The sequence below is a fragment of the Rhagoletis zephyria genome, unplaced genomic scaffold, assembly GCF_001687245.7.
Source record: "Rhagoletis zephyria isolate East Lansing unplaced genomic scaffold, Rhagoletis_zephyria_1.1 Rzeph_scaffold_00018, whole genome shotgun sequence".
Taxonomy (NCBI): Eukaryota; Metazoa; Arthropoda; class Insecta; order Diptera; family Tephritidae; genus Rhagoletis; species Rhagoletis zephyria.
In genome coordinates, this window is record NW_016157102.1 from 353,687 (window position 1) to 379,257 (window position 25,571).

At 35.5% G+C, this 25,571-nt stretch overlaps 1 protein-coding gene across 1 annotated transcript in view; it reads left to right on the forward strand.

The window, feature by feature from the left end:
* The window catches only part of Syn2 (Syntrophin-like 2), a 76,406-nt gene extending 51,152 nt beyond the window's left edge, over positions 1-25,254 (forward strand). Inside the window, exons 8-10 of the mRNA XM_017613747.1 lie at positions 10,620-10,844; positions 19,812-20,015; positions 22,860-25,254. Of these exons, the coding sequence (XP_017469236.1) occupies positions 10,620-10,844; positions 19,812-20,015; positions 22,860-22,970 (540 nt within the window). The 3' untranslated portion in view covers positions 22,971-25,254. The remainder of the gene's footprint in view (positions 1-10,619; positions 10,845-19,811; positions 20,016-22,859) is intronic.
* Positions 25,255-25,571: the final 317 nt, after the last annotated feature.

Sequence of the window (25,571 nt, forward strand, 5' to 3'; positions counted from 1 at the left end):
TGTATATTTTTTAGCATGCTCATGAGTGTCAATTTAAATTTACGCATATACACATACATAAAACATAAGTAATTGAAAGCGAATTACTAATTAAAGCATTAAAAAATAATTTAAAAAAAGGAACAAGAAATGTAATTACAACGTTGAAAATCATGCTGACAGACACTATGAGCTGCTACACACAACTAATTGATGAACGGGGCAACAAAAAGGCGAATGAAAGGAATGTAGTATGGAAGTCAGCTTCAGTTTTAGCTTCGCAATAACATTGGGAACCTAGCTCCCTTAGAAAAAGTTCAACAGCGCTTTCGGGGATAAGGAGTGTATGTGCTCAGGAGTTCATTTGACCATAACCCCACCTTGTATAGATGTCCTTTTAGTTTGCAGTGTCCTGTAAGGTTACCTGTTAGTATTCTAAGCTTCTCTTTCGGATCCCCGGGCATGCACGCGGATAAAATGGGAATTTCCTGAGAAAAAAGAATTTCCGCAGCTGCTAGCTAGAATATACCCAAGAAAGCAGCGGGCATTTCTTCTGTGAATTTCAAGACCTTGCAAATGTTAATTATGAAATACTATATATGTATAAATAAAAACGCCCAGTTACACAAATAGCACACCTAATAATTTCATCAAGGAATTCAGATTGTTCAACAAAGCACTATAGGATTTAGGAAGTGGATCCAAAAGGCCACAAAAAGCGATAATTGTGCCTTAGTCAGCTACTAGGAGGAAGTGTGTAAAATCTAAAAAAAACCATTGGCCTTGTCAAGTTCAAGTAGGTCATTATTAACTATTTCTTACCAATTCATTAACCTTGAGTATGACGTCCCTTCAGGTCCATTTTCTTAACTCTTATGGAAATCAAATACACGTATTGGCTTGCATTTAAATTATACTAAACTTTTTGTCGGTTGAATTTTTGATGTAGTTCGTCGACTTTTTTCAACAGTTTTCCATTCGAGGTGAAGAGTATGTTCGAACTCAAAATGACACACTTTTTCAATTTTGTTCGCCCTTTTTTACAATATTTCGAAGTCTGTGGCATATCTATGGTTGGCATTTGATTCAGCGAAATGCGTAGCCTATTTTTTTCCTTCCTACACTATCGAATGTCAATTTTATGTGCTCCACGTAAATGATAACTGTAATTATTTTTTTATTAGTTACCACTCAAGGGGATCACTTATCCACCTTATCCAAATTGCCTTGGTACTTCTGCGTGTGTTTAAAAAGCGATGTTGAATTATTTACCAGAATACATATGTATGTAAATATCAACTTTTAACACGCGTCGCATTCAGCCCGCCAGCAAAAAGTGCTACCAAAATTCGATCGATTTTACTTTGCAAAGAAAAATAAATACAAATTTCTATTTTCAATTTAATTCCACGCATTGCGCCACAAAAGCAATACACCTATGCATCTGTTGCCTTTGTTAACTTTTTTTCATCATCCTTTGCGGTTATATGTACGTGCCTTTATTTATTTATGCAAATTTTTTCGACTGTCTGTGTGTACGCACACTTTTCGTTTTGGTTTTGTAAGTGGTGTGGTAGTGTGTACTTTTTCGATATTTCGTTGTAATGGCATTTCACAGCACGCCATGACACGCGTATTTACATACATATCGGTGAATGGCCTTTGTCGCGACAGAAACATCAACATCAACACCAATCACACCTTACGGCTTCTGTGTGCGTTTACATACATACATACTCGTAGATGCGGTTGCTATTGTCGGTACCACACTTTCGTGGTAGCTACATGTGTACAACCTGTCACTTGAGTGCTATTGATGCTGCCTGCATACGTGGCGCCAGTGCAGCAGGTTAAGTGCGTATTTTTAACATCTGCCCTCACCAAAAACCTCGTTTACAAAATATGTGGCATTGTGGATACACGAGTACATACATACATACGTAGACACATGTTCTGACTTGCAAGTAGAGCATTTTCATGTCATATCAGCTGTGAGACAGTTTTAATGACTTCAGCATTGTACGTCTGTACGTCACATTTTCTTTCTTTATTTTTAATATAATATTTTTCCCTCATCATTCATTCACTTTGCTTCGATTACATGATCCTACCGTTTATGTTACGCCACTATCAGACGCTGTTGGTTGTGACATCGCTTTTACAAAATCTTATTATAAATTTATTGGAACCATTATTTTCACTACTGTCAATAATAATCTTTGTCGCATTTGTGATTGCTTTTCTATGCTTACGGCAATATCGTAAGACTTCGGCTATTGTCAAGCAATTTTGCGGAATTTATTTTTCAACAAATGTCTTGCTTTCTTCAGACTTCGCTGCCCAAACTCGTGATAAATATTTGTTAGAGAATTCATGAATTTTTAATTTATCCATTTTTCGTCGCCTCAAGTCAGCCAAAAAATATTTTACAAAGTGAACCTCAATCATCCTTACCGCGGCATCTACTCAAGCTTACGAACATATCAATGTGATATTTATTGATTGTGTCTTGTCTACGGTTATTATATGCTTATCAATCATATTGGATTTGCAGCGCCAAATACCCAGAAAATAGGTTAAATGCTGACATCATCGCTACCTACTTACATACTCTTTTGAGATACTCGATTTAATATGTAATTTGTTGGTGTTTTCTGGTATTAAATGTGTAAGTAAGTAAGCTGTCGTGTAGTGGTTAGCAGTATGCAATACCAATCCGCAGCGCCTCAGATCGAGCCCAGCTTCCGACTAACATCAAAACCAAAAGGCAATGGCAAACCTCGCGTGTATGTGTGCCATGAAAAACAGCTTCTCATTTCGTTCTTATGTTGTAGTTTCCTGGCTTGGTTCAAATTCTACGGGACCAGTATAATGTTAAATAACTAACAATCTGCGAGGGTAATATGAAAATGTCCTGCGGATGTGCCCCTTGTTGCAACAAACCTATTCCCTGTAGATCCTCACATAATGTACACTAAAACAAGGAAGGTTAATTATTATAAGCGACCAGCAATAGATTTCCGCAGAAATAAAACCAGCGAATCGAGGCAAATTAGACAGGGGGTTCCACATGGTCCCCCTGGTGTTTAATTATTATATTTCAGGTCTCCCTCAACCACCAGAAGGAGTCTCTATTGTCTCTTATGCCGACGACAACAACGTCCGGTAATGGAATTGATCGCTTTTGCTCCAAAATAAACGCCCTCCCCTCCGAACTTTTTTCTTCTTCACTGCAAAGAGCCTAGCCCTCTCCCCTACGAAATCCTTGGCAGCCCTTTTTTACCACCTATACGAAGCAGGTCAGACTACAGCTGGGATTTCACGTCGATGGGCGAACCAATCCCGCCGGTGAATAACCCTAATATTTCCGGATTTACCTTCGATAATCAGCTATCCTTCTCGGCGCTCTCAACCACAACTGCGAACAGAGTACTGAGCCAAAACAAGGTTCTCAAGTCGCCAGCCGGCAGCACCTGGAGCAACGACAAAGAAACATTGCTGGCAACACACAAGGCAATTGACCGGTTGACCAGCAAAACGCAGTAGACGAAGCTACAGATTTGCCAAAACACGGTACTCCTAGTAGGTTTTAACAAACGCGGGCGCCTGAACAAACACCTTCTTGCAGTGGCACCCTCGGCAAGGCACGACAGGAGGCAGGAGGAGGGGTTTAAAACAACTCTGGACCCGCCAGTATACCAACAGGCCATAAATGCCATTCACAGTGAGTCGGTCCCAAATAACCCCGACTCTCGAACACAACCCCCTAACGTGGATGAGACACGCTACCTCAGGAGACTCGCACCACCATAACCCTACTTCGCTCTGGCTATTGCAGCAGGTTAAACTCCTACCACAGCACATTCTATGTAGATGTTTCCAACGAGTGCCCGGCATGCGAAGAGACATCCACGACTCGAAACATCTCTTCGCATGCCGATCTAAGCAGGGCTGAGTTGCTGCTTCAACAATAACAACAATAGGCAACGATTTCTGCGCTCTTTGCCACGCTAATACCAATAAAAGAAAAGCACTAGCGCCAATTATGTTATTAGCACCACGATATGCATGAGACCAATTTTATCCAACTAGCGTCGAAATGTGTTGACACTAGCGTGGTTACTCTGGATGACTATGAGTAAGAATATCAATGCATCTGTCGGACTTTTCGAATCTTTCTCAGGCATAATAGGCGCTATTGCCGATATCCCTCGGCTTTTTAACATAAATATTTAGTAGCTTATGCTACCGTCAAGGCGTATCGTCCGGCTCTGGAATATAGTTACTAATTAGTATAGTATAGTATTCACGAAAACGAGGTTTTAGATGATTTATCCAGGAAAGATTCCACATTGACTTCATTTGAAGATTGGATATTAGCTTCAATCGAAACTACAGGAAAATTTCCTCACAATATTCAGATATAGGATCATATAAAGCGCTTGGGGTATACGATCCCTAAACAACCCAAGAGCTGATCTGAGCTTAGTTTCAATCATACCATGAATTAGCCGGCCAACATCTACGCCAGAAGGCTGGGCAATGCCTGCAATGTGTTTTGTACAAGCTTCTGAAACGAAAACAAGCAGGATATAGTTCCTTATTTTTAAATCTTCTTATATATGTGTAGCCGCTTAATTGATTTTGACCGAATCCAATAAAACCCTCCAGTCGTTTCCTTTCTATGCTAAATGAAGCCAACTCCTTACCCACCTGGTTTTTCCATCGCATAGGAGGTCTTCTTCTTTTTCTGCTACTAGCAACGGCATCCAGGTTGCATATGCACTTTCAAAACAGTAGAAAAGTCGGGAATCGTGGTGTTTCAAAGAAGAGACTGCTTAAATTCTAAAAAAAGGTCGTTAAAGGGTATGTCAATTGCCATTCTTCCAGAATTTAAATACCTAGGTGTACTGTTTACCCAGAAAATGAGTTTTAGCAAACACGTAGAAGCTACAAAGGTTCAGGCAAAAAATGCAATCAGCTGTGTTTGGCAACAATTCTTGGTCTTGGTGAAAACACACATACATATTCAAATGAAATGGAAAGTGTTTTTATCAGTCTGCAGATCTATTTGCTGTTTTGAAGAGGCGGACAAACTTCAACGATACGGGAGCTGAGGACAGTCACGTTTTGGCTGCATTAACTATATTGGCAGAACTCTTTTTCATTACGGAGAGGATAGGCTCCCAAATGTGCTAACGGAGATCTTGCTTCGTAAAAATGTGTTCTACGTTAAGAGTAAGCAAAATTTAGCTAGTGGAATGAGCTTATCTTGGGAAGACGCAATAAAATCTGTAGCTATCTTTATTTAGGAGCATATATATTTAAGTTCACATCGTTCGGTTGCTTTAAGCATAGTCAGGCCAGTTGAATGGCACAAAATGGCACTTATGTACTTAGTTGCCACTATTTAGGGCGTTAATTATTTTGCCGCCATTCATATCTAACCCAAGCCATTTCACTACGTGTAAACATGTAAATTTTTAGGTGCATATATACGTACATATGTAGGTATGTATATGAGTTGGCAAATGTAGATGAGCGCACTTGCATTCAAGTGTTTACAAGACTTTGGCTTATTAACTACTTAATCAGGTTAAGTGCTGATTATTAGCTTCCATCAAGGACAAAAGCTAGCCTGCAATTTTTTTGGTTGCATGAAGAAATTAACCATAAAAAGTGTGTGGCGTAAAGAATGGTCTATTTACATTTTCACCTCATTAATTTTAAAGAAATCTTATAGTAACTAAAAATGTTTTGTTTTAAAAAATGTATGCACGTAGTTATAATAAAAAAAAAAATAAGTGTCCATAGAGCAAACAAACGGCTGGCGTGCTCTTTTGGACTCGGCCAAAATCGATGGACGGTTACAGCGCCAATAAAAAAAGAAGAAAAATGTAATCAGATTCGAGTATATACATGTTATTTCATGTCTTATATAAATATACAGATAATCATATATTGAGTTATTTTTTTCATCAAAAATAAAATTCATTTCTCGAGTGTTATTTTTTCACTCTGAAATAATGATTGGTTTGAGAATTTGTTCCTTGTTATTTTATTTGCTCTAGGAACAATTACTTAACATTTTTTTATTTAGCTTGAGGAAATTTGAAATGAAAAATATTATGGAAAAGCAACAATAATCTTACATAGTGTAGAAGTTATAGCTCCGATTTCTGAGATCACCCTATCTTCTCATTAAGCTCCTTCATCGAGTTCACTGGAACTTTAATTGCTATTTTTTGATCAACTGAAATCAAATTTTTCTTTTTTTATTTTTTTATTATAAATTTTTTTTTTTTTTATAAAAATTAATGATTACTTTTTATGTTTTCTTTTTTTTATTTTATTATTTTACAATTTAATTAAGCGCTATCTTATCTCTCAGAAATAAAAATTAATTGTTGAGTTTTAAATTTTATTTGGCAAATTGGAAAACTCCAAAAAAATAAGCGTTAAAAAATAACAATTATTTTTTATGAATAAGATAATAATAACCTTTTTGGTAAAAAAAATAACAATTCACAAAATTATCATTATTTCAGAGCGAAAAAATAATACTCGAAAAACTTATTTTATATTTTATAAAACAAAAGATAGCTCGATACAAAATTTTCATTTCTAAACTGTAAAATTGAAACACAGAAATTTATTATCATTATTGATCGCAAATTTTCAAATCATGAAATAATGATTAAATATCAGTACTCATAATGATTACGGTTCCTGTCATCAAAAGACAGGACAATATTTTTCCATTAAAAGCTGTTCAAGCCTTGAGTTATTTTTGATTTATATTTTTAGTTGCATACCTGGGCATTGGTAAGAAAGAAAACAAAAAATAAGAGCCTAAAACTAAAGCAATCGAAATTGGACGGATTTTGTAAAAGTACGTGAATTGGATTATCATTGAGCCATTTATTTTGTTGTAAGAAAATGCACATATTTTTTTATGTAAATATGTATTTACGTATAAATACGCTTCGAATGCATCGAGCATCTGTCACTTATCTTCACAAAGTTAACTGCCACAATTCAACTTGTTTGTTCTACCACAAACAGTTGGTGGTGCTCAAAAATCGATTTCACCCCAAGGCTGCTCCCCCTTTCATATGTATGTATGTATGTATTTACATACTCGTGCATATATACATACATATATCTGAACTATAATGCAATAAGTTATACACAAAGCAACCGAAATTTTCGCAAAAAAGGAAATTTTCGCATGCTCGTCCGTTCTTTTCGCCGTCAGCATGAGTACCAAGTCTCGTACATAGATTGGATTTGAGCATACATACATACAGTCACGTATACGCCATGTCGACTTTACAGTGAATAAATGATATGCGTATGTACAACATGCTATGCATGTACCTTTGTACATTCGGTTTGAGCTGAAACAAAATAAAGTTGTTTTCGGAAATTGCAAAGAAAACTAGGACAGAAAGGGTTTAACATTAGCATCTTCCGTTTGCTCTAACATCTACTTAGTACTACATATATGTATATAAACATACATACATACATACTTCCGTACACAAGCTGGTCGCCAAATGGCGCCAGCCAACTTACCACAACTCGTGTCGGTGCATGCAATTTCAATGCAATGCAAAATGCAGTGGCAAGTAAATAAGCAATGATTTCAAAGAAAATCTCATTGATAACCATACTTATATAAAAAAAAAAAAAAAAAAAAATTGAACCTTCATTGCGCTGCTACATTTCAAAACAGGAAAATATAAATAAAGATATAAGAACAAAAATACAAAACAGAAACGGAAATAAAGTACATCAAAATAAAGTAAAATTGAAAATTGCATTTCCTGCAGCCACTCTCTAAGCTTTACGTTGGTTGTGGTGCAAGATAGAAGTGGAAAAAAATATATATTGCATTGAAATATTTTCGCAAAAACATCTCAAAGCACTCATGCTATGCAAATAAAAATCCTATTTTATGCTATAAATGCTCATGGACTATGTTGATGCTTCAAGGCGAATGAAAATTTTGATGCCACAAAATGGCAGCGCAGGCACGCACTGTGGTTTAAGCGGCAAATAGTTGAAAAGTATTGAGTACAGAATATTTTTATTCACCAATTGGCCATCCATCGCATTGCTTTACCACCAAATTTGTAAAATTTCCAGACATGAGAATTGAAATAAATTTTGACAGACCTCTCAGTATTTTATGTTTAAACTAATGTTTTGAACTAAAAACAATACATTTTCTAATTCTAAACATTTCATTAAGGGAATCTAATACACTTTCTGCAAATATCTGGGTATAAATTTGTTTACTTGCTGTAAAAAGTCATTGCAGCCTTTACCATAATTTGTGCAGTAATAGTAACTTACTCGTATTTTTCGCGATATCACTGAGCGCAGACAAAGTTAGGGGAGACAAGCAGAAGTATGAAAGTTACTTAGACGACGGAAAGAGCCACCAAACCGAATTGGTTTATATCACAATGGTTGCTGACTAAGATGTTGTGAGGGTTTCTCTGGCCTCTTTTGACAGCTCGGGTAGCGTGTATCTGGAGATGCCAAAGTTGGGGGAAGATAAGATTTTAAGTACTCTAAAAAGGGTGTTTAGAGCCCGTCTGTCATCTAAATCTTCATTGACAAACCGCAATAGATGATTATAAGTCAGCAAAAATCTTCGGAGCACGCCCCTTAGTACGCACCAACATGCCTACCAGGGTGGAAAATCTTTTGAATCAATACTGCACTAACTTGTAACAAGGATAAAAGTGTTAGTGGAATTTATTGCTGATGTTGAGGAGGCATTTGAGATGGCTACCTTAGACTCTGTGGTCTCTGCGGCCCGACGGCATGGCTGACTTCGATCGTTTACCAATCGAGTGAGGTTTGTGCACTAACGTCAGCTGCTCCGAAGCCTTTGAAAACTTCTTGTGCTTCTTAAAATATTATTTAAGCATTATTATATAAGCATTATTATTTAAGTCACAAAATGGAACAACTATTAACTGATGAGTTATTGAGAGCTTTACTGTTCAGAGTAACGAAGTGGTTGATTAATTTGCGGACTGCGGTTCTTTGGAGCGTGCAACTTGGCTAGAGGCAATTTTAAGGCCAAGCATAGAGGAAACTATCAAGTGCAGCACTGGTGCAATAGGCATTTATGCCTGAAATCGGTTTGGGATTTCCGCGATTCAGTTCCATTCCGAGCATTTCCTCCACGTTCAGCTTATCAGTCGCCGATTTAGAAGCCAGACTCCCGTAGTTTCGTGCTACTGTGCTATGCATTCTAGTGACCAAATGAGTCTATGTTCGGGCGTAGCCAAACGTAGTTAGTGCTTACATAAATATCCTTTGAATGAATCATTGTTCTCATTTTTTGATTGATTTATGCACAGTAATAAATACTCAAATCAAAGCCAAAAATACTACTTCATAGTTAAAGGCTCCTTTTTACAGGACAAACTCGTAGTTGAGTTCAAAAAATGTATAGGCCTCCAGATTTTATTTTGTTTGTTTTCATTCGAATTTTAGATCGAATTCCGTTATTTTATGGCCATAAGTAACCTTTCGTTTTAGAGCCCTAAAAGCCAACTTAAAAAATATCCTTTCTGAAAATAAAACGAGGTTAATTCTAGCTACCAGTTAAAAATCGCTATCGACGTTATCGGCTCCCTGCTTACAGCATGTGACCGATAAAGCAGTCGATGTGTTCAACTGGAGGTTTTACATCCAGTTAACGTTAACCTGACATGGTGCAAACGGCCCTAAGTAGCTGGTGAACGCTAGGAGTTTTCAGACCAAACTTCTTCAAAATGAAATCTAACTTCAGAATCGAATTAAAATTAAAAATGTTACAAAATGTTAAATGAAAGTATGCAACTCTATTAGTTTGCCGATTGTTTGAAATCTAGTGAAATGCTCAATAAATGCTTTATTTTTATTCTGCCTTATTTTTAAGTCTCATTGTTGCATTGTGCGCATATTTATGAATTTGTTTCAAGGCTCAACAAATCTGTGCGCACGAAATGCGGGAAATCTAAAAAAAAAATAAGCGCGCGCACAATCGACGCAATTAAATGTAATAAAGCTAAAAACTTTTGCAAACATTAAAGGCAGGAAAACAAAATAAATACGATTATATAGGCACGAGTTTCGAGGGGGTCAATCGAGCTAATTAGTGCGCTCCAGTAGTTGAAACAACAACACTCAACTCTTTAGGTTTTTTTTTACGCCCAGCTAATTTTTCCACTTTACTTAAGCCATTTGTTTGCGCCAAATTAAACGAAGCAGCCATTTCAATCAATTTAAAACGAATAAAACGCAATTTTCCCCGTACAAGTTACTATCTCCTCCTTGCCACCCTGTGCGATACTTTTTTAGAAAATGAAGCGAATCAAAAACTACGCCAAAAGCACAAAGGATTTCGGGTGCGGAGCAAATTGTGTACGGGTAAATGAATGCTGAGCCTCAGCAATGTGATTCCTATTATGCCTCGTGCAAGAGTTTAATGCCTCGTTGCTAATTTATTAGTTGATTGCACTGATTTCTTTATTTTTGTCTTTACATTTCTTTTTAGTCACTTATCTGTAGCGTCTTCACAAATTTGAACATATCTATACCATTCTCTTTGTTTCTTCTTCTTCCATTTGCAGTTAAATGTCGCCGGTTTGTCGAAAGCATTGGTGGCTTACAAAGTCTATCAGACAATGTTCCGCGTTGTGAAGGAATCGGAAACGGTGGATAGCCGTCAACATTGCTTTCTACTGCAGAGCTCCGGACATGAGCCTCGCTATCTGAGCGTTGAGACGCGCCAGGAGTTGCTGCGTATCGAGAATAGTTGGAATGCGGCCATAGTTACGAGCGTAATTAAATTGGGCGTAAGTCAGTTGTGCTTTTTTTTTTTTTTTTTTGATGATTATTTGCGGGCTTATGTGTGTCTGTGTGTGTGTGGCAATGTACTTTTGAGCGTACGATTTGCTTTTAATACAGTCACTTAAACATTTACACACAACCACTTGAATGAATGACGGGATTTTACAGTTTACGGTTATTACGGTTACCCCATTACATTTCACATTTTCCCCACAATGTAGATAGTGAGTCTCACACTACTCTCCATATGTACAAATACATATGTATGTACTACATTAGACCATTCCAGAAAACAAGAAATTTGCCGTAGACTTAGGAATGATCTAAAGTATTTTTGCAATGCAATTTTAAAACAAAAATTATTTTTTTGGCCGAACGTAGGGTTCGTATTTACATTTGTTGTCTTATCTTCGGCAAATAAAGTCGAATTTTAAAATAAATGTAAAATGGTGGCTTGCAAAAATATTTCAGACTCAGTGGTGTGTACGGCGAACTTTCCTTTCTTCGTTTTTAATGTGGTGCGGTCTAATGTACATACACACACATTTGCGGTTGGTTGCAAGTTGTGTTCAGGATACATTGGGCTTTCGGTAAATTCGGTTGAATGTATGTTTGCCTACCCATGTTTGCATGTGTGTGTATGTGTGTGGTATTATTTGTATGTCTTCTGCTAACATTTGTGCAATTACCGGTCGTCAGTCAGTCAGTCACTTCAGCAACCGCTCGAGGCCAAATCGCATCATTGTCGTTGTGCCATTTTGCATGTTGGCCCGCAATTAGTGGCAACTTAACCTTGTCTACAAAGTTTTGTTTATAATCACCTTATTTTGCTGGTTGCGTATTATTTTTTGCCATTTTTACGCAACATTGTGTTTACGTGTAAGTACTCCATTTGTGAGTATTGTGTTTTGTGCTTTTATCGCTGGTTGCTTCCTTTATGTGGGTGTGTGTGTGGACTTACCTGCGATGTTTCCCTTGTGTGTTCCTTTGGTAAGGTAAGGTCAGGGCTATTATTACATAACCGTCAGATAAAAGTCATTTTTTATGCATACATACATACATATAACTTAATATACCTAAGATTATGTGTTCTAGATTTATGATGAAAAATCAATATTTTGCGCTACTTATTGCAACAATCTACATAGACTAACTTACATAGCACTAACTTTTGACTGAGTAAATTTCTTTTCTGAAATAAAAAATCTATGGATTATCACATTTCAGTGTTACTATCAAAAATATTCAACGTAGTTGGCTCACGAGCTCCTAGAAGCATTTAAATGTAATTTTCCAGCTTAATCCTTAAAATATGTATCCTCAATATAGGATATGAAATAATAAGCTTGGCCACGCTGGAGCAGACAAATTAATAAATATCTTATTTGTCGTCAGATATGGCTGAAGACTTCTTGGAAAAACTTGTGCGAAAACGTACAGTGAAGTCTTGCATCTTTCGGGTTCACACGAGATCTCTCAAGGAATCCCGTTTATGTGGGGAACCTTGGCTAGAAAATAGGACTATGAGCTGTGGGAAGTCGCTGAAATGGCCCTTGATGCTCATTTTTGAGTCGTGCGGAACCACGTAAAAGTAACGGGTCATCGCCTGCTTTGGGATGTGAAATCTTCAAACCCTTCAAGGTACCGAGCTGCAACTCTCCTCTCTCCTCGTTTCACTTAAACACTCTTAAATTACGTAATTGACAAATAGAGTTGTCCTTTTGTCCTCAAGCGCGCATTCTTACTCGAAGGGCAAGTAGGTAGAGTAAGCTATACATACACTTGTAGAGAGGATTCGGCTGCCCTTCTCGCAGACAATACGCTGTTAAGTATATCCACGAAAAAGTAACAATGGGTACTAAAGTCCACCGACAGCATCGGGTCAAATTTAAAAACAATCAAATATTTTCAAAATTTAAATCTGATAAATCATGGAATAAAACGATTAAAATGAAAGAGTGATTTTTTCTTTTCTTTAATAAGGAAAATATTAGCCCTTGATACAAAAAAAAGACATTCTTCTCTCCTCATAAGAATTGAAAGAGAGAAAGTTTCAATGGTGACTGTGATTTCAAACCCAAACTCAAACGGGTACTATGTATCGCCAGCAGAAACGCTAACGCCGAAATAAGAATCACAATTTTAATGAGTTACCCCAAAAAAGAAAAATAATAATGGATTCAAGCTAGAGGTCTTCTACATTCTGTTGGACTGACTTATTGGAAATATGACGAGATGATTTGATCTTTTCAAACAACTTGAATTAACATTACTTTATTTTGTGTTAAACGAAGATCGTCTGCCATAGATTTATAAAAGAAATTAGAAATTTAAAGACTATTCCCGAAGAAAATCTAGAGACCCGCGATTTTCCTCCGTTCCAACTCTTAAACAAGTTACACCAATTGGATACGAAGACGAACGCATTATCCCCTAGTATGTGCTTATCACTCCAAGAGTTCTGCAGTATTGTGCACTATCGTTTCGTCTTCTAATAGCTCGTATGAGGAATTTTTTTCGTTCTGCGATGGACCAATTTAGACTAACTAGCCTCGGAGCTTTGACATTGAAATTTTCCCGGGCCCGTACAATTGAATTTGAATCCGTCTAATTTTCTAAGCGAGAAACCCAAAGCTTTTATCATTTAAATACACATAAAGCTCTATCCAGAATTGCAGCGGACAGCGGTAATTGATTTTTAATTGAGTGTTGATTGTAATAATTTTTATTATTTTCACAAATACGCACCTACCGAAAAAGTAAAAATATTTTTAATGAAAATTTCAAAATCAAAACGACAGATGACAACTGAACAGCTGTTCACTTACCACTAACCGCTTTACCGTCGTCCGCTGTAATTCTGGGTAGAGCTTAAGAATGAGACGATAGTTTATTCTATACAGGCCTATTCGGCATGTCAACGAAAATTTTGTAACCGAAAAATTTCAAAATTGTATTAACAAAAAAGTAAACAGAAACATTAATAACCAATTAAAATATTTGTGTTACTGGCACAGAATGCACGCGTTATATTTTTTTAGTAATTTTTCATTGAAAATAATTTTTACTTGACCCTAAAGCTTATACCAAAAATTGTGAAATTTTAGTACATATAGGTCAATAATCTTGTATTTCAAGTAAATTATCTAAGTAATGAAATAATAATAATTAATACTTAATTAACTCCCAGAAAGATTCCGGAGATTTACTAAAAACTGCTAGAAACTTTGTAGAAAACGGCTGTCGGGACCATAGTTTAAATATTTTTGTTTATTTTACTCTGTGCTTGTTCGGTAGAGCACTCTGGGCCAGGATACTATTACTATGCAGCAGAAAAATGTTGCGCCTATCGCAGGTTGTTGCAGACAGGCATGGAGAACCATGAAAAACACTAGCTTTTATTATTAAATTAATTAGGAAGAATATAATAGAGCACCAGGAATTTTTATAATACCACTTCAAGCTAGCGATTTTCGAACTTTTTTTTTTTTTGAAATGCTAAACAAGTCATTAGCATTGATTTTGCTATTTGTATGGACTGCTATGCGACTAAGTTGTATGACAATGCAATCTTTTATCAGCAGTTATAACAGCCTTACGATTCCTGATTGGATAAAAGTCTTCATATCTTTGCTTCAACGTCTCGGTACCCAGGTATGAGTTGAATACTAAATATTTTTATTAAATATTTTCAATTCAGCAACAAGTTGTAATAAATTTAGCAGTACCACAGAAAAAGTGCAACCCGTTGTACTTAAATTGTATCCTTGCCTCGTATGAAGGCAGTTGACCCTTGGCATGGCTCGCAAGGTTGCACTCAACCACTTGGCATTCATGGCACAATTTCCATCGTTTTTGGCTGTAAATATGTATGTATGCTTGGTTGCGCTAAAAGCCATGCACTTTAGCCAAACTGTCATACATATACCTATGTACATACTTACATATATCTAAAGAATAGATGTATAATGACTTATGAGTCCAGAATGTTAAATATCGTCACTTATAGGCGTCACAAAGCGATGGAACCACTCCTAGAATTTGCCGATTTCTTTTCGTGCCACTCGGCTAATTATAACATCATCGGCATTTTACTAATCTGGGATTCATATACCACCACACGACATGTATGTACATACAAATATACGTATGTATGTACTTATGTTCATAAATACTAAAAAAGCTTTTTTACAGGTTGTGGTTTCACCTTTTTCAAGGATAAAAGAAGCAACAAACCCTGCAAAAATTCAGTTACATACATACATATATTTTGAAATTTTGACAAGAGCACATGTGTAAATTTAAGTGGAAATGTAAGCACACATATGCACGCCTTTATAAATATAACAGTTTAAGACCATGTCCAGACACTAAAATCACATGCCTGCAGTACGAAATACCGAAATGAGCTACGACTAATATGTAGTGCTTAGTTGCGGTTACACACGAGGCACTTAAGCTGCAAATATGTTGATATATATACTAACATATTTCCCACGAGAACTACACATACATCCATGCCTGCATAAACACTAGGGTGATTGATACGATTTTTCCAACCCGGTCGAATTTTTCAGGATATTTTTAAGCGGTTTTTTTGAAATCCTAATTTTTCGAATGTTGATTAAGCCGGACTTTTACCATCAAATAAATCGGGTTTCCATCTTGTCTATATACTAGAATCTAAACGTTTTAAATATTTATTTTATTGAAAATGGAACTTGAAAGTTATTGTTATCTTTATATCTGAATACTGGAAAGTTTTCCACTGCGGGAACATATAAAGATGTGCTTAGTAGCGTCGGACATCTTTTTCAAATTACACTGAGCAGTTTAACCTGCTACAAGACCCTCAATGAAGTTGTGTTTGAAGTAACTCGAGTTCTTCGTCTGAGATAGGTGGCGTTGGTATCCGATGATTAAATTCAATGGGTTGGAGTTCACAAAGGTGCTGATAGATTTTCGATGAATAGGCCGTGTTTTTTCCCCGACACAGGACTGTTGTTTTAACGACCTAATCTTTCATAAGATCGGTGTACCCCGTTAAATAGGTATGAATTTTTACACGCCTTTTTTCTGTTTTACTGGTAACCCAAACACTAACAGCAAGTGTTACTACAGAGAAAATATTCATGAAATAAAAGTGGTTTATCCGATTTTTTCTTAATTTGAAAATGGGGAAGTGGTTTTTTTTTCAAATTAGCTTTTTTCGAATAACTCGAAAACCGGTTTTCGAAAAAAAGCTGAACAATCGAACACCCTAACAAATACATATACTTATGTCTCTATTTTCACAAGTCGCATATCGTCACCGCCCTTGAGCTTTATAACTTCCAACTAACATAACTTTCCGACGGTGTCCAGTAGCCACTGACTGTTTACACTTCTTTTTGTTCGTGTTATTCCAAGACTTTTGTTCTCTAGAAAAATATTCGTGTGTAGAAGCATGTAATACCAAAAAGTTACTTGTTAGCAATCAAAGGACCTCTTTTACTCTGCTCGTTCGCTTGAAGTACAATGACCGCCGGTTCAATGCGGTGATTTCATAGTTACACACAAATACACGTGCGTATGTATATATATACATATATGTATGTATATTTTTTGCTCTTTTCTTAGTACATACTAATTTTACATGTAGTAAAGGTACCAGTAGTTACCAAACTTCTTCACATGAGCATTTCGCAACTACTACGCTCAGTAGCAACGATTATTTGCGAGCATGCAAAAACAAAACAAACATATTGTACATACGTATGTAGCTGAAAGTGGTGATGTGTGTAGTGTGCATGAAACTTATTTGAAGTGAAATTAAAGGAAATCGATAAGGATATCAAGATATCAGCTGTCGCGTGATTTTCAGTGCATATATACATACATATATGTAAATGTATGTACATATGTACATGAATAGAAGCAAGAAAATACAAAGTTGCTAACAAAATGGTTTCTACCCATAAAATTATGCATTGGAATGTACATACATACTTACATGACTTTGTGCGACATAGTGGGTGTTGGTTCGAAGACCACTACTATAGATTCCGCACTGGCGACACATGTGTCTGCAACATCAAAATGTGTTAAAAAAAAATTATGCTGAGTGTGCCATAAATGCTTGCCGCATAAGAACTTATTTACTTACGTGCTTCTACAAATCACAGGCAAGTCAAATTTATTCTAGATTTTTAATAGCAGGGCAATAAGCATTAAGCGCAGTTTTCGTAACAGGTAAACTTTTAAGTGTAGCGTCTCACGCAAGCCAATTATTTTAGTTATAGCCCGAACACAATGAAAACGACGAGCTACAAACCACAGCTGTCAAATTATTTTAACACGTACTCTTATGTAGATAATTATTTTGGCGACGACCGGGCTACGCGACGGCTGTGGTTGTGGCCAGATTAGATCTATTTCTATTTTTCTGGCGACAGATAAGGTTCTTCCTCTTCTTTTATGTCAAACTCATACAAATTCATGATGTCGCTGCCGCGTTCAAAGAAATCATGTTGCCATCGACAAAGCGCTTAGATAATAAAGATGACAAACTGGAAGCTGTGGTCGGTAGCTCGTCGTTTTCAATGTGTTCAGAACTTAATACTTCAGTTACATATGTAGGTGTATTATTAAATGTAGTTTATTATAGGGATTGGGGTGAATGACTTGAGGCTTTATTCTGATAAAGTCATTCTTGCTTAACCAAACGTGTTTTTAAGTGTTATAAGTGTGTATAAGAACAAAATGAAATATCAAAATTACCATTTCAACAAGCAGGCTGAGCTTTGTTCTACTGTAGATTCGATTTGCTGCTCTATGAGGTTTTTTATATGTATTACTTAGGTTATAGTATTTGCGATAAAACTGAATTACACGCCCAAGGCTCCCTCACTTATTTCCATATACAAATGTATGTACTTACATAAGTATATAAAACCAAGAATAAATGAAAGAATTTTACATTCTTCATGTTATTACCGGCTGTATACTTCGTCATTAAGTTAGACTAAACACCATAGGTAGATAAGGATAAGGTGTTCCTTGATTTGCGGACTGTATTGTGGCAACGTCCTCAGCCATTGGTGATGTTTTGTTTGAAAATGCTCGTTTATTTATTTGAATTTCGAACTTTTCGGCCCAAGAAAGGAATGCTAGTTTACGTTTCTTTTTTTTTTGTTTTTGAAAACGCTTGTTTGAAAAAAATATATATCAGAAAGGTGTTTAAAGTATCCCCATCGAACGCTTCATGATCATCGTGTTAGGCCTAGTCGGCGCAAAATGTGTGGCGGGAGTGGTCGCAAAACTTCAAAACCAACAGCCGAATGTACTTCATCGCCTACGCAGTATAGATCTAACTTTTAGACCATTTTATATTTTCCTCATTAAGGGACAGTTTTTCAGTGCACGGCGGTGCTCCATCTGGCTGGTTTAAACTAAGATCAGCCAATCAAATGTCAACCAGCTGCTCAATTTAAACTCAGTTTACTCAGTCTAAGTTTAAACTGGCACTGAAAAACTGGCCCTAAGAAATAATTACCAAAAAAACAATTTAATGTTGAAGAGAAGTGCAGTAGGGTATTTGGGCCTAGTATTTTGAAGGTCTATATGTATAGACCATTGGAAAGGTCGGCATCAAAAAATTAAATGTTATTCGATGGAAATAAATCCTCCCCTATCCTGTGAATTAAGCAACCATCTAGAGATTTCGGGCATCCTGCTGATGGCCCTAAGCGGAATAATAGCTTCAGCCGTTGGTCTGCAGGCGGTTCATCCGCCAAAAGTCCCTAGACCTGATAGCTGCAATAAATTTCGGGCGAGCCATGATATTCTCCTCGTCCGCCGAAACCCCCGAGGGGTTCCAAAAAAAAAACCGTCGCTACTCAGCCTGGCTACTACACATTGCTTCCCAACTCTTGAAGGATACAATGTTGTTCACCTTCGAAAGCATTGCTAAGGCTTTCATGTTTCTGCGAACTGTTTGACCTTTCTCTAACGAATATACCATACAGGCCAACCAATATTGTTTAATATAAGCTGAGAAACAAAGAATTATTTTCTTCTCAGTTTCCGTATATCCTATAAATTCAGTTATCATCTGTTAAGTAGTTTTTCTTCTTTTACTCTAACAGCTGTAATGGTGTCCGCGGAATTCTCAATAAAGCCATAAGTTTCAGCTGTTGAAATAATAGAATTTTATTGCATTGGTTACGTAGTAGGTCCTCTCTCCACACACCACAAAGAGCAAAGTACGAAAGTTTTTATAAACAGAAAAAATACTGATACGCACTAATGCTTTTCAAAAGGCGCTGCCAGCCAAGCCAATCAACACTACTTTATGCCCATAGAGCTAGTGAAACTGCGTTTGTATTTTATTTTGCAAGAAAATGTTATGTAAGTAAACAGTAAATATGTGTAAAAATACATATACCGTTGGACCAAGTTAAAAGTGAGCAAACTTTTTGATTTGTTATTTTCACAAGGCTGTCACATTATTTACAAATTAAGCCAAGTGCGCAACCAACAGTTAACGTATATTCGCACCATTTAAGAGGGCGTATTGGGATTTTTTATTGCTTGCATGAAAGGCAATGCGTTTGTACTTTGTGTGAGCAAAAATCGAGAATCACATTTTATTACTGCTTGGCATTTTGGCTTTGTATCTACATATGTGTTTATTGATGGCCACGCCAAAGCGATGTAGTTTTTATTTTTAAATACTTTTCAGAAGGAATACAGCCTATATAATAGAGACGAAGACTACAAAGAGCCCAGGCCTTAGTTTTTTTTTTTAAATGCTCTCGCTTATTTATTCCTTTGTATACTTTGTTTTATTTAAACAAATTATCACTCCTAAGTGTATGGTTTTGTGATTTTGTTCGTTGGGTATTCATAAGTGAACCCTTTTTTTCGATACTACATAAATAGCTCCTGATTACTTTAAACCACACACTTTTTACTTTTTCCTCATTTCCTAGCGCAAAACTTTCGCCGTCTCACATCACGGCAAAAGCGGTGGCCTGACGTTGGACTGGCAGTCTGGCTTCTCGCTAGCGGAAGGCGCCGACTCGGCCATCGTTTGGCAATATAAATTCTCCCAACTACGCGGTTCGAGCGATGATGGAAAATCAAAATTAAAACTACATTTTCAGGATCATGAAACGCGTGCAATTGAAACAAAAGTAAGTACAAACATACGAACACCATAACTTATTACATATTTCATATGGAAATACATACATATGTATATTAGGGTAGTACTTAAAAATCAAAAGAACGATTTTTTTTCAGTGTTCGATAATACCATGGTCACAGATATCACATATAAATTTTGGTTCCGATTGGAGACTGCTAAGGCGTGTCGCACAGGTGGCAAAGTTCTGAGTCCTCTACGGGGAGTCGAAAAATTGAAATGATTTTTTTTTTCACCTGATACCTAACTAAAATCGATACTACTGGAGTCGATTAAAGCATGTCGCAAAAGGGGTCAAAGGCCTCTAAGGAGACTCAAAAAATTTGAATTTTTTTTTTCATTTAATAGAACCTACCCAAAATCGATACTACTAAAGTCGAATATATCGCATTTAAATTTTGGTCCCGATTGGAGTCGGCAAAGACGTCTTCTTTGATATCGGGACCAATATTTATATGTCATGTCTTCGACTATGTTAGTATCGATTTTGGGTATTAGGTGAAAAAGAAATTAATTTTAATTTTTTGAGTTACCATAGAGGAATCTGAATTTATCCCCTGTGCGACACGCCTTAACCGTCGCCAATCGGAACCAACTTCGACATCCACGTATGGCTTGAGGCTTAGGAAATCTGAAGTAAAAATTTGCTTCCTAGATTTAATGACCACCCTAATGTACTTATTAGGGCAGTGCGATTATTCGATTAATCGAGCAAGTTAGTTAATCAATTATTCGGTTAATCAATTACTCGAGTAATCAAGATTTTGATTACTCAAAACGATGATTAATCGAGTTACTTGACATATGATTACTCAAAAAAATTAATTTTGCTAGTTAAAAGAGTTTGCTTTGGAAATGCTTATTTTCTTTTTTACATTTTGTATATGGAACAAAAAATATTTCATTTGAATTTTTGAAAACAGAAACGTTGTTTTCAAGGTATCAAAGAACTTCAACTACAAAGAATACTTTGAAATGTAGATTACTCATTTTACTCAAAATCTTGATTAATCATAGAGCAAATTACTCAAATATTTTTGTTTTTAGTTAATCACAAATCTGGATTACTCGAGTAATTATTTCCAATTAATCGAATAATTGACTTATTTACTTTGTGTTTAATTAAAATTTTGAATAATCAATTAATCGCACAGCCCTAGTTCATATGTATGTACATATATTCAAGCGTGCCTACCAACGTACACTCCACATTTCCAACTCCAGCCGACATCCCTTCATTCCGCATCGCGTATGATTGATGGTAATGAGTTCAGCACTAGTGAGAGGGTAAAAGAATAAAGTCGACGGGGGCGAGTAGCTCTTGCATGCAACTGTCGACTGTCGACAAAGCCGTGTGACAGCCATATCAAAGTACCATTTTGCCATTTCTGAATGTTCGCTTTGACTTTTTTGCGAATTTAAAAGCACGAAACAAAAGATGAAGAGAGTATGAATAACAAGGACCCATGCTGAAGTTGTAGTGAAGTTATACTAAATATAGTTTGGTTTTCGCTGCTCAGTTTTTATTTCAGTTTGTTAGAATTTTTATTTCTTCATTTTCCCCGTTTTTTTTTACGTTTTAACGGCCGGCATAGGCGTGTGGATAGAGCTGCGTACTAACACGCAGGTTCAATCCACAGTCGCTTCTCGGCAGACAATGGCAGCCACTCGGAGCGAATTTCTGCCAACAAAAAGCTTCTCATAAAACCATTTGGCATTTGAAGGCGGCCTAAAATAGTCGGTTTCTCAACTTGTCCTATAACAACAAGGCGCACAACACGAATTGGAGGAGAAGCTCGGCCAAATACTTAGCCAAAATGTGAGCACGCAATGGGCGCTTATATTTTTTTTTTTTTTGCTTTTCTTAAGTACCATCTCTCTGCCTGCAAAAGCAACAACTCCTCGTGCTACGTTTTTTGGTTTTTGATCTTTTCATGTTGCCTTTCATACGAAAACGCCGCAGCCGGAACAGAGGTTGGGCAGAGGAATATGCCCAAATGATTTCATTTGAATGCTTTTATTTTCTTTTCATTACAATTCCGATTTCCCAACCCGACCACTGCTTTATGTAGACCTTTTTTAAATACAATTCTGCGCTGAGTTTATACAAACTTTCTTGAGAAGTGCTTCGCAGCCAGAAAAAAATAGTGTGCCTGCAGTAGTTCATTGTATTTTGTATGATCATTATGATTTAGTGTTTACATAGTGATGAAGTTGCCGTTGCATTTGCGAACCAGGAACGGTATTGAATTGCTGTTGCTGTTACTCATTGTTGAACATCGATTTTATGCTTACAGCTGCAGTGATTGTAACTTAGTGACCCACATATCGATTGTCATTGTGTTTAGAGCTTTTTACTTGAGTATTTGTCGTGGAATATTTTTTAAAAGCTGTGTTGTTATTTTGAAGCAAGTTTTAGGTTCGATGAAACTGGGTGGTAAGTTTGCAGAAATTTTAATACACAACTATGTATTTCAATCAAGTAGGAAGAGTTTATAATAATGACAGCAAACAATTTAGGAGATATACATACATACATACTTAGTTCACAATGAAATTTCGGGAACATTTGTGTCAAGAGAGTTTAATTTGTTAAATTACGGAAAACAACTTTGCAAGAGTTCAGAGTTTTTTATGACAATTAGTTAGCATATCAATACCTTTCCACTCCTTTTAAAAATATAAAATGATAAAATAATGTATTTAGTGATAAGTAGTACATTTGCTTTTCTTTGATATGTATTTCTTTAACTTTTTAAATTTCTCAATTCTAATAACTAAATTAATATTTTTAACCCTTTTCATTGTTTCATATATTTCTTGCCTAAAACAGGAACTGGAATGCCAAGTGCTGCAAAGTTTACTCTTTTGTATGCATGCATTTTTGACAGCCAAAGTTGCTTCTGTTGATCCAGCATTTTTGAGTTCTATACAGCAAACCTAAAATCGGCGCATCTAAATGAAACCCCCAAACCAAACAAAAAAAAAATATCGGATATAATTCGAATTGATATTCAAAAATCGGAAAGCAGTCAAAATGAGGCAGAACCAAATTATTTGATTATTGTATTGACAAATTAAAACGACAAGTAGGTACTTAAAAAGAATTACTAAGAAAAAAAAACAAAAACTCAAACAAAGATAAATATTTATAATTAATAATTAAATTAAAGAAAATGTAGCTTAATATTTATACATATACTTTGGCATATACTTACTTATAGATATTTAAAACAATTAAATACTTAGTATGATTAATAATGAAATGCATGTCTCACATAAATATGTATGTAGATACATATGTATGTCTGTGAGAACAAACAACACATAAATACTTACATTGAACATAACTAATCGTCTGAAAGTGTATTACATAGTGTCGTATATGAAATATGCAGACCTAGTTATACAATATTAAAAAAATATGTATAAAAAAAAATCTTTCTAGCAAATGATGGTGCAAACGCAATTGTTAAGCGGTGACCGATAATTTTCTCCCATTATTAGTCATTGTTATTTATTTAAGATAGCTTGTTGTGAAAAAAATTCGCCTTTTAACCAATAATACTTTAATGCACTGAATAAATAAATTTTCAATTACTAGGACAAACGTACATACATACATATTTGTGGACATTTGAAATAACCAAAGTTAAGCCGAGTTGGACAATTTTTTCACGAAAGCATTTATTTGTTGGGCTCTTATCCAATATGTAAAGTTTTAATTTGCCATAACTTTAGTTTCCGACGCCTTTTGATCACCAGTTTCATAAACATATGCTATTCGATGAGAAGGTATAATTTTCTGTCAAGTTGTTCTTTCGAATAGTACGTTTAGTTTATTCAAAACTTTTAAAGCTCAAAAGCTCTGATGTTTTGAAAAACTCAATAAAAACCGTAAATATAAATAACTACCAAACTTATCGCGATTTGATTTATCTGATTTTTGGGGCATTTATTAAATGCACTGTTCCCAACAACCCGACAAAATGAACTTTAAGTACTTGCATAAGTAACAAAGTTTCCTGCACCCTGAAAAGCTTAAATTCTTTGAGCGACAATGTCCTTTGGGACATATTTTCGTTGAGGGACTAAACTGCAATATCAATCAACATTTCTTCGGGTTTCCATACATTGGCCATGTAATTTAATTATAGTTTTTCTGGTAACGCTATGAATTTCGACGGCCTATGTAGTATGTACATTAGGGTGGTCCTTAAAACATCAACATCATAGAGCATCCCTTTACTTTATTCTACGTATAAAATAAAGACATCCGCGAAAATTTTGATAGTGAATAAGTTCCATTTGTCAGATTTCAAGTCAAAATTTTTGCCATTTAAAAAAATTAAATGTTTCAAGCACTGGTAACGGTCCCTAAATATTTCTTTTAATTTTTGATGTTTTCCTGGATGTCTTTTTAAATATACGTAGAATAAAATCAAGGCGTTCCTCATAAAAAATTTGGTTGTTGATATTTTAAGGACCAACCTAATGTAAATATCTGCATTAAAGCTCTATTTAAGTTAATACAGTTTTAGTTAAGAAATACTTAATAAAGGAAAACGATTCAATACTTATGTACATATATACATATTTATATTTTTGCACTTTTAACACTCAGTCACAATGCGTCAATTTAAACTTGTGTCTTCTTAAAGCTAAAAATAAAAAAATGCAAAAATTTTAAAACAAAGGCACACACCTTAATACTTTTGAAATACGATACTTACACATAATGGTTAAGTGGACACTTGCAAATATTTATAACAAAATGCAAACATATAAAAAAAAATATTTACCACAGAGCAGAACTCAGCCTAGCCACCTTCTCCAACAAATATTAATATTTACATGTATTAATGTATTGTATTTGTACTATATAAAACAGCCAGGCTTTTCAAATAAAATAAACACGCGAAAATTAATGAAGAACTCAAAACAAAATGATATATTCTGCAATACATACACACACATAGTACATCCAAATAAAAGAAAGTGAAATTAATGAGTAACTCCAATTACTTTAAAATAAATATGTCAGATAAACATACATATGTACGTACATAACTAGTTTTGAATACGAAAAACCAATATAAATATGTAATTTCTAGTAAGTATGTATGTACATGCATGCACAAGTGCAAATGTCACCGAAACGTCAACAACTCAGAATTGACAGCTCAAGTAAATGTCAACACAACTCATCAACTTAACCATATCAATCGCATAGAAACGAAAAAAAAACAAACAAACAAAAAATATAAAAGGTACATAAAAACCATTTTTATTAGAACTTATTAATAAAAGTTTGAATAACAGAAATAAATAAAGTATTTTCATGCGTACATACAAATATACACACCAGCAAATGCAAAACCGTCATATGCAATATATACATACATACATACATATGCATGTATTTAAGTATACATACATACCAACAAAAAATAAACATACACCTAGCTATATACATACAAAATAACATAATAAGCTTAAAAACACTTAAATAGTTTATATACTCCTAACTCCATGACGAAATTGC